The 14,945-nt window shown below is 54.2% G+C and overlaps 1 protein-coding gene across 2 annotated transcripts in view; it reads left to right on the top strand.

Moving 5' to 3' along the window:
* The first annotated feature begins 711 nt into the window (after positions 1–711).
* The window catches only part of AP3B2 (adaptor related protein complex 3 subunit beta 2), a 30,493-nt gene continuing 16,259 nt past the window's right edge, over positions 712–14,945 (top strand). The window contains exons 1-8 of one of the 2 annotated variants that reach the window (XM_081831753.1): positions 712–900; positions 8,638–8,713; positions 8,856–8,930; positions 9,234–9,329; positions 13,746–13,906; positions 14,190–14,256; positions 14,356–14,538; positions 14,629–14,912. In XM_081831753.1, the coding sequence (XP_081687879.1) occupies positions 788–900; positions 8,638–8,713; positions 8,856–8,930; positions 9,234–9,329; positions 13,746–13,906; positions 14,190–14,256; positions 14,356–14,538; positions 14,629–14,912 (1,055 nt within the window). In that variant the 5' untranslated portion in view covers positions 712–787. Of the gene's footprint in view, positions 901–3,746; positions 4,010–8,637; positions 8,714–8,855; positions 8,931–9,233; positions 9,330–13,745; positions 13,907–14,189; positions 14,257–14,355; positions 14,539–14,628; positions 14,913–14,945 lie in introns of those variants that run through there. The other variant, XM_081831752.1, reaches the window with a different exon arrangement.

The following is a 14,945-nucleotide window of genomic DNA, read 5'->3' as shown; positions in this document are numbered from 1 at the left end:
CTCCTGAGTGTGCATGGGGGCTTCAGAAATGGTCATTAAACTGTTTTTGCAAAGATGAATTCGGGGTTCACTATCCCTTCTATTCAGTCTCCATTTCTCTGCCTGCAGCCTGCTGCAGTCTCCTCCCATGGACCAAACCTCCTTAAATTCTGTCACGTCCAGGAGAAACCAAGACACCATCCAAGGGGCCCAGATTTTGTAGGAAAGATGGAGCTGGGAGAGAGAGCGTCTTTGGTCTCTGAAGCGGGTCTCTGGGTGCTGTGCCTCCTTCCCGCTCTAGGACCCCCAGCACTGTAACACAGCCCCCTCTTCAGTCCCCGGCTTTCCTTCCACCGCGCGGGGGAGCATCCGTGGTTGTGTCTGGAATGAGCCGGAGCCCCTAGAGGCCCTTCCACCGAGACCCTGTGGTCGGGAGGGTGAGGGAAGGCGCTCTGCCTCTCCCGGAAGGCTGTCCCACCCTCAGTCCAGAGGCCTCCACCCACCCCCGGACCCGGAATCTGGGTCCCTCTAAAGGCCAGGAGGATCCCTCACCGGGAGGGGGAAGGGGGCGGGGATTTCCGAGGGATGCGGGCGGGGCCAGCCCCTGGGGCGCAGCCCCGCCCCCTCCGCGGACACGCCCCCCGATCCTCAGGCGCCGGTGCCTTTAAGAGCCTCGCCGCGCGGCCCTGATTGATAAATCCGCGCGCTGCCTCTGCTCGCGCAGGTTGCGGCCTCTGCGGAGCCCGGCCTGCGCTCGCTTCCTCGGCCCCAGCCTCCGCCCCGGCGAAGCGCTCTCCCCGGCCGCCCCATGTCGGCCGCCCCCGCCTACGGCGAGGACAAGGGCGGCTCCGCCGGCCCCGGGGAGCCCGAGTACGGCCACGACCCGGCGAGCGGCGGCATCTTCTCCTCCGACTACAAGCGGTGAGGGAGCCCGCGGCGCGCCGGCACCATGGACAGCGCCCCGGCCTCGCGGACCGGAAGCCCGCCCTGCCCCCTCCCGCCGCGGCCGGGCCCGGGCGCCCGGGTCCCCCGCGCCAGGGCCCAGCCGGGACCCGGGGAGGGGCTGCAGGCCGTCGGGGGGCGGGGGCGACCCTCCCGCCCCGGGCGTGCCCGCAGTTCGTGGGTTTGCACTACAGGTTCCCCGCCTTTATCGCGCGGGGCCAGCCGGCTCCCGAAGATCGCGGGGGAGGGGTCCGCGTCGGTGAGCTGGAGCCTGGGGCCTGTCTGGGAAGGCCGGCCCTGCGTGTGCCCTCGGAACCTCCCAGGCCCGGCCCCTCCTACAAATCCATTTCCCTCATTCTGGCCCCACGCTCGCGCCCCCGTCTCCCCTCCGGCCGGCGCTCACACACTCCCGCTTCCCTCCTTGCCCCTGGAGTTCAGCCCCACCTGGACTTCCCACTCTCCCCGCCCCCCACCTTTGGCTCACTCGTTGGGTTCTTTCGTTTATTTGTAAATCCTGAAACAAGCATTTGTAAGGGGCTGCCGTGTCCATTCTCATCCTCGTGACTGTGAATACAGGCGTGAACCTGAGACGGCCCTTGGTCCTCGTCCTCTAGTTGCTCTAGAGGGGAGCACAGAGGAAGAATCCGTGTTGTGGGAGCGTCGGAGGGATGCGAGGGGCTGGTCCCTGGCCCTGGAGGACGGGGAGAGGGGAGAGGGAGGGATGTTCCAGGCGGAGGAAGGAGCTTGTAGGGAGGTGGCCAAGTCACAGGTTTTGTAGGTGCTAATAATACAATATGGCCCGAATCGCTGTGCAAGCCCCTGGAGCGACCAGAAATGAGGGTGGGAAGATGCCAAGGAGCTGACGGGTTCTGAGCAGGTGATAGCAGATTTGCATTTTAGAAGGATTCTAGGCTGGATTGTGGAGAAGAGACCGGGGGTGTGCTGGTTTGAGCAGGAGACGAGGGGGTGTTGAAGTTGGGGGAGGGGGACATGAGGGTGGTTTAGCCTGTGGGAGGGGCAGAGGATTTGAGGACTGTTGAGGCGGTAGAAGTCACAAACCTGATGATTAACTGGGGGGAGAAGATAAGGATAATACTCAGGTTACTATTTCTTGTAACTGGATAGATGGTAGCACCGTACAGAGTGATTGGAAATAAAGGGGTTACAAGAAAATTGGTGCAAATAATGTTGAGCCCTGCTTTTGACAGGCTGAAATTGTAAACTCTGAGGGATATTCAAGCCTGGGAGGTAGCTGGATCTTAGGATTTGGGTTCCAGGAGAGATTATTAACATATATGTATTAATCAAAGCCACAGAAGGAAGTTAAGATAACCCAGGGAGAGTATATGAAATGAGTTCAGACAGCTCACAGAGATGAACCCTAAAGAATGCAGGGGGAAAGTGTTTCAAGGTGACTGAAAAAAAGTAAACCAAAGAGAGAAGGAAAACAGAATGTGGTTTCGAGAAGGAGGAAGTGATCAGCAAGGTCAACTCAAACAAGGGAAAGAAATCATGACAAAGAGCAGGTCAACCCCGCCCTGCTCTACTCCCCACCTCCTGTCCTGGGGGACAAGTCTGGCAAAGTCAGAAGAGGGGGAGCTGGATTATTTTTCCCCAACATTCTATTATGAACAGTGTTAAACGTACAGAAAAATTGGATGTGCGCTACAAGGAATACATGAATACCCTCCACCTAGATCCAACCATTATGCCATATTTGTTTTATATAACCCTCTAGCCATAAATAGTTTTGGCTGAGCCATGTAAGTTGCAGACATCATGGCCCCTCAGCCCTAAATTCTTATCAGCGTCTAAAACCAGGTGAAAGTGAGTAGAGGAGCAAATAAGAGGTGAATAAATAAAACACAGCGAATGGGGAATTTGCTTCCCGGAAGTTTGTAAAGGGGAGAGAAAAAAAAAAAGAGTTGCTGGAGGAGATCATTAGTTCAAGAAGGTTTGTGTTATTTGTGTTATTTTTGTTTATTATCAGGATGGAAGAGCAAGTCTAACTGCTGGTGGGAAGGAGCCAGCAGTGTGGGGGAGGCTGAAGGGAACTGAAGCCACAGGGCCCCCTGGGTGATGGGGGGGAGGTGGAGGCATTCGGAGCTGGGTGGGAGGACCGAGCTGGCTTTGAGGAGGATTGCTGCCCAGGGGGAGGAGGGCAGGAGGAGAGGAGAGGCAGGTGTTTGGGAGGTGCAGGGGATTTTGTCTGAGGCCTTTCATTCTCTGTGAGAAGCAGGTGGCCAAGTCCTAAGAGCAGGAGAGCAAGGCTGTGGGTGGGGATTTGAGGTGCTTGGAGGGGGTCTGAAATGGAGCGAAAAGAGCCAACTACTCCTGGCAGGGTAGGGGCAACCTGGATAGGAGGGCCAGGGGTGTGAGTGAGAGAGCGGCTGGAGGCCCCAGGGGGGCCTAGGCCAGGGAGGGAGGAAGTAGAGATCAGAGAAGGCTGATAGGAAGGAAGGAATCGAGGAACTGGTTCTGGGTTCGGGTCAGAGTGGACAGGAGGTGTACTGGATTTCTGAGGAAGAGCAGTTCTGGGGAGGCAGAGGTCTAGATGTGGCCGGAGAGTGGAGGTGAGGAGGGTGTCCCTCACCTCTGTCTGGATCAGCTCTCCCCTGACCCCCTCGCCCCCTGGCCGGAGGTTGGGGTGGCTTAGTCCCCAGTCCCTACCTTCCATCCCCTCTTGAGTCCTGTCTCTGAGCAGTGAAAAGGAAACCGGAGCCTCCTTCCCTGCCAGTGTCTGGTTTCTGAGTTTCGGGGGCGGGCCATCTAGGACAGCGACAGGCATCCCCAGCTCCCCGGTCAGCTCAGTCTCATCTCAGAGCAGGACCTGGTGCCCCATGCAGCGATTCCTGCAGCTCCCGGGGGCCGTTGGGAGGCCAGGGGGCAGAGGGGCCTGTGGGGCTGACCAGGAGGCCGCCAGCCCCGTGCTGGCCCCTGAAGGCGGGCCCCCACCCTGGTACCAGGCCTTACAGCCTGAGGAGCTGCGGTGGCTGCAGGCCCCGGAGGAAGACACATCCCCTGAAGCGTCCCTGGAAGGACCTTGCCCAGAGCCTGGCCAGAGCCAGAGCCAGAGCCAGCCGCTAAGGTACAGAGGAACTCCCAGGGACCCTCACCCCAATGCCGGGAAGACAAGCAGTGGGCGGCGGCTGCCCTCAGCTCAGGCTCTTCCAAGTCCCAGCTCCTCAGGAGGGGGATGAGGCTGGGATTTAGGGTGTGGGGGGCGGGTCAGGGGCACAGTGTGGGGGCTGAGGGTATGAGGGGGGTGAACTTAACTCCAGCAGCTCTCTGGGGAGGACGATAGTGTTGTGGTCCCACCTTGACCTTCCCCCCTCCCGGGTCCTGGCTAAAGTGGGCTCTGGGGGAGGTTGGGAGACGGGCAAAGGCGCAGAGTTTGGGATTCTGGTGGCAAGGAGAGGGAGGTGAGCACGTCTGGCCTCAGTGGCGCATTCTGCGCCCTGGCTGGCCCGCTGGACAGGCCCTCAGGCCGGGCCAGGGGTCAGAGTGAATGCAGTGTAAGGCGATCTGACCACGGGAGGCTAGTGTTTCCTGGCTTTGGGGCGTCGCTGTGTACCCCTTGCTTCCTCTCGCTCTTGGGCACACAAGCTGGTGCTGTGAAGACGTGGGACCCGGGGCGGCATTTAACAAGCCCGCCTGGGCTCTGCGTGCTATATACCCACAGTCCCTCCGCTCTCTCGGGTCCCCTGTGCTGGAGCCCAGAGCCCGCAGGGCCGGGGAGGGGGGGGTCGTGTGGGCGCTGCCGCGATGCCCCGGTGCGCGTGCATTTGACAAGGGCCTGTGGCATTTCTAGGAGTGGTGAGGGCAGCCGGGTGTGAGGAAGTGTGCTTTAGAGAACACCCAGAGTTAAAGAGGCCGGGCGAACTCCGACTGCTCCCGGTGAGGTCACCACAGGCTGACCCCTCAGAGGGAGGCCGGAGGATCCATGAGGCTGCGCGTGTTTGATCCTAGAAGCCTAAGTCCATCCTCCGGAATCTCAACTAGGAGCCCACGGGGCACTGGGGAATGAGACAGAGTGCCAGTCTAGTCCCAAGGGTGTGTGTGTACGTGGTGCATGTTGGGGGGGAGTGTGCGTGGGGGGGGGTGCACTGCGTGGCTTGTGCGTGTCCAGATGAGGGCGTGGGGGAGAACGGAGGGGTCTGGTGGGGATGTGTGTGGGTCTGCGGGCGTCTAGGGGTGTGTAGGTGAGGTGTGTGCTGGTGGATATGTGGGCGTAGGCGTGGAGAGTGTGTTTGTGGGAAGTGTCTGAATGTGAGGTATGTGTCTGTGACTGTTGGTTTCTCTGGGGGCGGTGGGTGTGTGTCTGCAGGGGGCATGTGTGGGCGTGTGTGGGTTTATATATGAATCGTGTGTGTCTGGGGGTGCGAATGTGTCTGGGGTGGTGGATATATCTATGCGGTGTGTCTGTGGGGGTGTGGGGATGTGGGGATCTGAGGATGTCTGGGGCGCAGGTGTGTCTGGGGGGGAACAGGTGTGTCTGGGGGTGTGGGTACGTCTGTGGGGCTGTCTGGGGCGCAGGTGAGTCTGCAGGGGACATACAGGAGTGTCTGTGGCATGTGTGGATGGCGATGGTGTTGGTGGGGGTGTTGGGGTGTGTAGGTGAGTTGACCGTGAGGTGTATGTGTGGAGGAACCCGGCAGTTCAGCGGTGTGCGTTTGTCCACTGGGGATGGTGGTGCCCGGCTTTCATTCTCCTCGCAGCCCTGGTGCTGCCCAGGCCCGGCTGCATGGTCTGTCCCTCTTTCTATACCCCCGTTGTCCTGAGCTCTGCCCCTTAGGAATTGACCACCTGATTTGTGTTTGGGAGAGTGAGAGGATCCTCTGATTTGGGGGGCATCCCTCAAGTGAGAGAATTTTAGATCAACATGGCTGGGGCTGGACATCTTCTGCCTTCTTGTGACAGCTAGCAAGTCCTCTGTGTTCTGGAAAACATCATCTTTCTACTTCGCTTTCCATCAGAAAATCTGTTCAGGAAAGACACTTCCTAAATCCCTCGGAACATCCATTTCTTAGCACCGCTTCCATCCTTTCTGAATGTATGTAGGCACTCAGGCATTTGTGCAGAATGCAGCCCGAGGACTAGGCATGTGTCATGTCGGTTTTTCTCCTCCTCTGAGCTTTCGTCGCTTACTCATCTCTCAGCATCAGCCTCCCATTTGCCCGTCTGTGACTACCGTCACGCTCTTCCCTGCTATCACTGCTCCCTCTCATTTCTGATTTTCTATTGTTTCTAAATGTTTCACTGCTTTTTAATTTCTACCATTGGTGATACCTTTCTAGACTGGGTTCTCCTGCCTGGGTCGAAAGCTGTGGGTTATCAGAGTATCATCTGGGAGATGAGAGAACTGTGCAGGACCCCACACATAGCTGCTCACCACATTTTGGAACCATTTTGGCAATACATGAGCACATCAGTTGTCCCACAGCTGTATCAGCTGTGTATGGACACATTTTTTCTATGAGTTTATTCATAGTTCTCTGTTCACTTCTTTGACCACCAGCCCTTAGACCTCTGAGTATGGTTGGGCAGGTTGTTCACTGCAGAAGGGTACCTGGCCAAAGAATACCAGACTATATTCCACTCATGGAATGGGGAGCAACAGCTCAGGGCTATGTCTACTTGGAGGGGCAATCAGATGGTGGATATGCCTGCAGCAGCCCTGACAGTGAATGCTGGATATAAACCTTAAATTGATATCAGTACTTTATTTTGAATATTAAATTTTTATTTGCCATATCCCCAATATTTTCCTTTCTGTTGCTATTATAGGCTGGATTGTGTCCCCTTCAAATTCCTATGTGGAAGTCCTAACCCCCAGTACCTCAGAATATGATTGTATTTGGAGAAGGGGTCTTTAAAGAGGTGATTATGTTAAAATGAGGTCATTAGGGCCCTAAAGCAGTCTGACTGGTGTCCTTATAAGAAGAGGAAATTTGGACACAGGATGCACAGGGGGAAGACCATGTGCAGATAAAGGAAGACAGCCGTCTACAAGCCAAGGACAGAGGCCTCAGAAGAAACCATGCCCGCTGACACCATCTCTAAAACTGTGAGAAAATAAATTTAGGTTGTTTAAGCCACCCGATGTGTGGTACTTTGTTACGGCAGCCCTAGCAAACAAATACACTTGCCCTATTTGTTTCTTCCTTAAATTTAGTTTTATATACCAAAGTTATTTAAAAAAAAATTAAACCTTAGCCATCTGGTTACTGATAATTTTATGACCTTGAAAATAAAAATTTCCCCTTCCACTTCCATATTTAAAAATCATTTCACGATTAATTGCAAAAGGGGGGTTTGTTTTGGTCCGAGACACGTGTACAAGTTCAATCCTTTGCTGCCGAGGACGTGTCCCAGCCGCGTTTATGTACAGGAAGAAAGGGTTCTTCCTTCTAAGAAAGGGTTCGTCCTTCCACTAGCGAGTTACTTGTTCCTAATGTATCAGTTTAGATCCATTTATAAAATTGCCCCCTGTGACCTTTGACTTTCTATTTTTAACCTGGTACCAGGGAGTTTTTGTCATTGCCTGTTTGGTGTTTGGAGCTCCTAGAGGGTAAGTTGTCTGTCATTGCTCCATTGTTCTCTTCTTTCCCCAAACTATTCTCTGGAGTTCTTAACCTATTCATTTTTTTTTTTTTCTCCAGGCAAATTTTGCTGCCACTTTAGGAAGTCTGACAAAATGCCTTCATTGAAATTTCATTGGACATTGCATGAAATTTATGTATTGGCCTGAGGACTACCTCTCCTCCCTTCAGCTGTGTGCAGGGGGTCATGTATTCAAATCTTCATTTATTTCTCCCAGGAGGGTTTTATAACTTCCTGGAATCACTGTTGAATGTTAAGTGATAACTCTGGCTTTTGTGCTGAGGCCAAAATCTCAATAGATTCTGGAGCGCCTGGGACCCCTCCAGTCCTTGGAGTTAGATCAGTCTGTGGAGTCCGGGCCTGGGAACACACCTGGGCTGGGGCAAGGACATCCTGCTCCTCTTTGGACACCGACACCTTTCCACTGGATCCAGATCCTTCCCATCTCTCCAACTGGCCATTTTCTGGGCGGGGTCCATACCTTTCCCACCCCAAACCTTTCCTCGTGGCTTCTGGCTCTAGGTCCCCAGCTGTATGGGTTTCCTAGGGCCACTGTAACAAAGTACAGCTGAACCACAGAGCGGGTGGTTTAGGACAACAAAGGTATTGTGTCACAGAGCCAGAGGCTAGAAGTCCAAAATCAAGGTGTCGGCAGGGCCATGCTCCCTCTGCAACCTGTCGGGGGATCCTTCCTCACCCCTTCCTGGCTTCTGGTGGCTTCCTGGCAATCCCTGGTGTTCCTTGACTTGTAGCTGGCTCACTCCAATCCTCTGTCTTCACCTGGCATTCTCCCTGTGTCTCTCTCCACATCGCTGTCTTCTTAGAACACCAGAAATACTGTGTCAGCCTTACTCCAGTGTGACTTCCTCCTAATTACAGCTGCCGCAACTCAGTTTCCAGAGGGCCACATTCTGGGGTTCTAGGGGTTAGGACTTCAACGTTATCTTTTTTGAGGGGGACCCAATTCAACCTGTACCATGGGCTGGCCCACGTTTCTCCTGACCCCCAGTCCCCTGCCCATGTCGCTGTTTTCTGCCTGGATCCTCCTGACGGATACCCCCACCCCCACCCTCGTCCCCTCTGCTGACCTCCTCTGTCTCCCCGACCCACCAGGCATGACGACCTGAAGGAGATGCTAGACACCAACAAGGATTCCCTCAAGCTGGAGGCCATGAAGAGGATTGTGGCCGTGAGTGGGGAAGGGGGTCCTCGGGGTGGAGGCCTGGTGGGCAGGGATCAAAGAGCAGCTCTCCTTGGCTCCTTGTGGACCTTCCCCTAATAAGTGTGGGCCTCCTCCCTCTTCCTCCCCCTCCCTTGACCCCCCCACCCAGATGATCGCCCGGGGAAAGAATGCCTCAGACCTGTTTCCTGCTGTGGTGAAGAACGTGGCCTGCAAGAACATAGAGGTGAGCACCCCCCAGGGAGGGATCTCCCACGCCCACCTCCATCAGGAATAAACTCCCGCTGCTTGGGGTGAGGAAGAGAACAATCCAGCCCCCGGGGGCCTGACTTGCTCAGAATGCCCTCGGTTCGGGAGAAGACACTGTTTGTATGTCCCTGAACCAGACGTGGGTCCGACTGAAGGACCCGGGGCACAGTGGGGACGCTCTCCCCGCACTGGAAGCATCTGTCCGCGCGACCACAGCCGGCCAGGCGACCACATCTCGTGGGGGGGCCGCCAGTCCCGCTGAGAAACCCGCTCTCCGCAGGTGAAGAAGCTTGTCTACGTGTACCTGGTGCGCTACGCCGAAGAGCAACAGGACCTGGCCCTGCTGTCCATCTCCACCTTCCAACGGGGCCTCAAGGTCAGAGGTCGCAGTTTGCCTCCCTGGCGCCCGGGGCTTGTGGACGCTGGCTTGGAGCCGCAGGCCCAGGGAGAGGCCGGTGCCTGGGGGAACAGCCTGGAGGCCCGTTCCTACCTGCCTAGCGTGGGGAGGGTCCGCATCAGAGAAGAGCACCAGCGGGACCCTCAGAGGGTGGAGGCCAGCTCAGAAGGGGCATGAGACATGGAGTGGGGGCCCAGGGACCATGTCCCTCCTCCTCTGAGGAGCCTGGGGCAATGGCTGCCGCAAACAGGAGCCACTCGAGCCCCTGAACGTGGAGAGCCCTGGGCTCCCTCACCCACTGGTGTAAAGGAACGGTGGCCCACAGCCAGGCAGAAGTCCACCTCCTTAAGACAGGACTCTGAGGGCGCGCTGACCTGGTTCCTCGCCTCTGCGGGTCACAGCCTTGGCTCCGGCTGGGGCTCCTAGTCTGGGTTTCTGTGGAGAACAATGACTTTGGAACTTGGTACGGAGGACAAAAGCGTTTGTTGAAAACAAATGAGCTCTACCCAGAGGAAAACAACAAAGTTTACCCTGTAGGAGAGCTGCCTCAGACACGGGGTTTGGGTTCAAAAGTCAGCGCAGACGCCATAGCCAAAAACACACGACTGTCCATTTCCAGTGAGTTCAGTACAACAGGTCATTCCTCTAGAGTTGAAACAAGGTGATCGTTCTTCTTCTTTCTTCTTTTTTAAAAATTTATTTATTTTTTAGAGAGATAGAGAGCGTGAGCGGGAGGGGCAGAGGGAGAGGGAGAGAGCATCTCCAGCAGACTCCCCGCTGAGCAGGGAGCCCAGTGCGGGGCTTGATTCCAGGACCCTGAGATTATGATCTGAGCAGAAACCAAGAGTCGAGGCTTAACTTACTGTGCCACCCAGGCGCCCCAAGGTTGATAGTTCCTCGGTTTAGCACCAGAAGTAGTTGACTTGTCTTAGATGCCCCAGTGAACGCAAAATACCCACTTTTAGAGACTGGATCACGTCTGTTGTACTGAAAGGCTCTTGGAGGCATGTAGAAATTGAAATCACCTGGGGGCGCCTGGGTGGCTCAGTCAGTTGAGCTTCTGACTCTTTTTTTTTTTTTTTTTTTTTAAGATTTTATTCATTTATTTGACAGAGAGAGAGAGAGAACAAGCAGGCAGAGAGGCAGGCAGAGGGAGAGGGAGAAGCAGGCCTCCCACCGAGCGGGGAGCCCGATGCGGGGCTCGATCCCAGGACCCCGGGACCATGACCTGAGCCGAAGGCAGCGGCCCAACCGACCGAGCCACCCAGGCGCTCCTGAGCTTCTGACTCTTGGTTTCGGCTCAGCTCATGATTTCAGGTCATGAGATCAAGCCCCACGTCGTCGGGCTCTGCACTCAGCGGGGAGCCTGCTTGGGATTCTCCCTCTCCATCTCCCTCTGTCCCTCGCCCCCCATTTCTCCCCCTCCCTAGGGAAAAAAAGAAAAGAAATCATCTAAGGGAAGGGGCAGTAGGAATGGCGCGGGGGGCTGAATCCCCTCATACTATTTAAACTGAATATTGTCACCTTTTGTTTTGCATATGACATGCATGCGTGCTGGTGCCCACTGCGTGCTTTTCTGGCCAGTCTAGCTCAAGGATGCAGAAGCCAATATCACTGCCATTCTGTTCTCTCTCCTTTCAGCATTTTCAGCACAGATGACAGCCATTAACTCCCCTAGTCTTTCCACACATTTAGTTCACATTCCTGTGAGAGCATCCCTGAAGGGTCCAGCTCACCTTGTCATGTCCAGCTGGTTCTGGAGGTTGCTGAGCAGCCTGAGAACTGACTGCCCAGATCCGGGCTCAGCCCTGGGTCACTGTGCTGCGGCCAGCAGGAGAGGCCGACAAGGTCTGCTCCTCTGAGACGGGGGAGCAAGCACGGCCACTGGCAAGTACCTGCAACACCTGGGTATCCCTGTGCTGCGTATCAGGCTAGGCTAATTTTTTAAAGTCAAAACCATAGGATCGATCTATCTAGATTGGCAACTGATCTTTTGATTTGAATCAGGGTTAAATCATTTTATAAGAACCGTTCTAGTTGTTTTGCACATGTACGTGCAGTCTTCACAGTCTGTCCCTTTTCCCCTTTTAGAAAACCAGAGCCCCCTTAGTCCAATCAATGCAATGATTTCTCTAGAACAGTGGTCAGCAACCTTTTTCTACATACTGCCAACAGTAATTTAGGCTTTGTAGGCCACATAGCCTCAACCCTGCAACCACCCAACTTTGCCCTTGAAGTGTGTAAGAAACCATAAATGAGTGGGCCTGGCCGGGTTCCAATTAAGTTTTTATTGACAAAAAAGGCAGGAGACAGATTTGGCCCGAGGGCTGTAGCGTCCCAACCTTGCCCTAGAACATATCTGACCCGCCATCCCCAGTGACCAAGATGTCACTCCACTGCAGCTACAACTTCTTTTTTAAACCATTATATTCTATTAGCAATAATCGCATTATAGTCTATCCAAACCTCCATAGCTATAATTTTTAAAAATTTATTTCGGACGCACAAAAGGTGCAAAGAATAATATAATGAATATCTATACGCCAAGCACAAGAAATGAAAAAGTTATCAACGGCCAAAGCCCCCTGTGTGTCTTCTCCTGTTTATCATTCATGCGCATGCATTCATTCTCTTACTACTCATTTATCATTCCTAAATAATATATAATATTGTTTTGTAAGTGGTATCACATGATAAATGTGTTCCTCTAAGACTCATTTTCCTTCTGTTGTTAACGACTCCGGGCTTGCTTATACACTAGAACCATTCATTTCCATCAAGGATTCTCCCTTCTTTTTATCAACCCAGGCTGAGACTGTGTTTGCTTTCTTAGCAGCCCACATACGTGGTTGCCTCAATTCAGACAAACCTCCAGTGGGCAGTCAGATAATCTAGGTCTCCCTACCTGCGGTCTTAATGCAGTTGGTCCCTTGAATCCCCTATGAAACCCTATTACAGTTCATTTTATTGGTTTAGCACAGCATCCAATTCAGGGTGATTCTAAATTTTAATTCTTTTAAAATGCAATTTACAGGTGGTGCTGGTGCTGGTGCTCTCCCATGAGTGCAATGTGCTGTGTCTAAGGCTCTTCTTGTCCTCTTGATTTTGTGTCTTCCTCCAAAATGTTGATAAGCTGCACAGACCAGGGCAGCAGACTGAGTCCCATGGTGTATCATGTTTCTAGGCTGATGCCAATCTGCTAATAAACCTTCCCCAAGTACACTGTTTTACCAAGTTGTGGATCCACCTAACTGTACAGTCAGCTGGCATTTTCTTATCTTGTTAGAAAGGATCTTATTCAATAGCAGAAAAATTTCTTAACACCCTTCATGTGCAAAGGGCTATGGAAATACAGAGACAAAACAGACATGAGTTCTGCTCTTAAAATGCTTACATATTAAGTGAAACAAAAAGCCTGCATCAAAAACGGCCAGCCAGGAAACGCTACAAGACTCCCACCAATGCCTTGCTGAAATCGAGATCCACAGTGTTAATATTGACCAGTCTAGTTACCCTATCAAAAAGGAAAATGGTTTTTTTAGTAACTTCCTGTGAATCCATAATTGTTTCCAAATAAAAGGGGAAAAAATAGGTTAGAGCAGTAGCTAGGATGTGATTTGACTCTAAACAAACACAGACTGCTGCTTTTTAAATAAGTGCTTCTAAACCATGTGTTTAAAAATCAGTTCTAGAATTTTGACAGGGATTACCATCATCGTGCCCTGTCATTTCATGGATCTTCTCTTTCCCCGTTTTAGAACATCAGGGAGGCATCTACACGTTATTTGTGCCAGCACCTCTCCCGTTGTCCACCATTCTCTAAAATTCACAGCAATTTACAGCTGGTGCTGGTGCTTTCCCATGATTGCAATGTACTGTGTCTAAGGCTCTTCTTGGGTGTGTATTGGATGCAACAGGAGCAAAGAAGAGGGGCCTACACACCTGTCTATTTTAAACAGTGGAGGAAGAGGAAGAAGAACAATTTCTGGGAGGTTGCTGGGGGAAAGGAGTGTTAACGATGAACTCTGGAAAGGAGGCCAGTTTGAATTTGCGGGCAGTCACCTCTGGCATAAATACAAAGACACCCCTCTCCCCCAACTCCGCCCCAAGGACCAGGAGGTGTTTCAGGAACTTTAGGTATTCTATAAGATTTTTACTCTTCCTAAAAGTGAAGCAACCCATGGCCACAACTGTTCCGGTGTCAGATTTCTACAGCGGGGGCCAAGAGTCAGTTCCCTCAAGTGGTCCCTCCCAGGTCCCTAGCACTTGCACACGGTTCAGGGGGTCAGGGAGGCAAGAACTGCCGGTAGCTAGAGACGGTAAGTTCCATAGGCGTGGCCTTTCCCATGAGGCCACTGTGCTCTCTCAGGGCTCTGCCTCCACCTCTGCTCCTAGGACCCCAACCAGCTGATTCGTGCCAGTGCCCTGCGTGTCCTCTCTAGCATCCGGGTGCCCATCATCGTGCCCATCATGATGCTGGCCATCAAAGAAGCTGCCTCGGACATGTCACCCTATGTACGGAAAACAGCTGCTCATGCCATCCCTAAACTCTACAGGTATGCCCCAACCCAGCCATTCACTCCTCCGGGGGGCGGTGGTTCCCAAGCCCCCAGCCCACCCCAGGCTCTCCCAAGTCTTGCAGATTGCCCTTCTTCTTTTATACTTTGGCTGGTTTAAGATGGTCTGGGGAACTGATAGACATGGAGGACAGTGGTGGTGGCAGCTCACACCTCTTTACCAATAAGGTTGGGGTGGGGGTGGTGAGCACAGTTTGGGCAGATATTGGGAAGGCTGGAGATGGGGGGAGGGGCAAATCCCTCTCAACCGTTTCTCCTTCAGTTTGGATTCTGACCAGAAGGACCAGCTGATCGAGGTCATTGAGAAGCTGCTGGCCGACAAGACCACGGTGTGTACATGGGCACACACGGATGGGTGGTGGGAAGGAGCCGCACAGAGGCCCTCTGCCCTTCCTGTTCACCCTCTCTTGCCACTGTCCGTTCCCCAGCTGGTGGCGGGCAGCGTGGTGATGGCCTTCGAGGAGGTCTGCCCGGAGCGCATCGACCTGATTCACAAGAACTACCGGAAACTCTGCAACCTGCTCATCGACGTGGAGGAGTGGGGCCAGGTGGTCATCATCAGCATGCTCACCCGCTACGCGCGCACGCAGTTCCTGAGCCCCACCCAGAACGTGAGTGGGCCCGGGCCCTAGCAGCGTGGGTGGGAGGGCTGCCGGGAGGAGGCGCCCACTGCCTCCCCCCACGTCTCCGCCTCCGCCTAGGAATCTCTGCTGGAGGAGAACCCCGAGAAAGCCTTCTACGGCTCGGAAGACGATGAGGCCAAGGGCCCGGGCTCGGAGGAGGCGGCCACCACAGCGCTGCCCGCCCGCAAGCCCTACGTCATGGACCCCGACCACCGGCTGCTGCTGCGCAACACGAAGCCGCTGTTGCAGAGCCGCAGCGCCGCCGTGGTCATGGCGGTGGCACAGCTCTACTTCCACCTGGCGCCCAAGGCGGAGGTGGGCGTCATCGCCAAGGCGCTGGTGCGCCTGCTGCGCAGCCACAGGTGCGCGTCCGCCCCGCCCCGCCCCCACGGGGG

Source organism: Leptonychotes weddellii, chromosome 9 (genome assembly GCF_054177405.1).
Source record: "Leptonychotes weddellii isolate Sample4059 chromosome 9, ASM5417740v2, whole genome shotgun sequence".
NCBI classification, from domain to species: Eukaryota; Metazoa; Chordata; class Mammalia; order Carnivora; family Phocidae; genus Leptonychotes; species Leptonychotes weddellii.
This window is presented reverse-complemented; position numbering and strand designations above follow the sequence as displayed.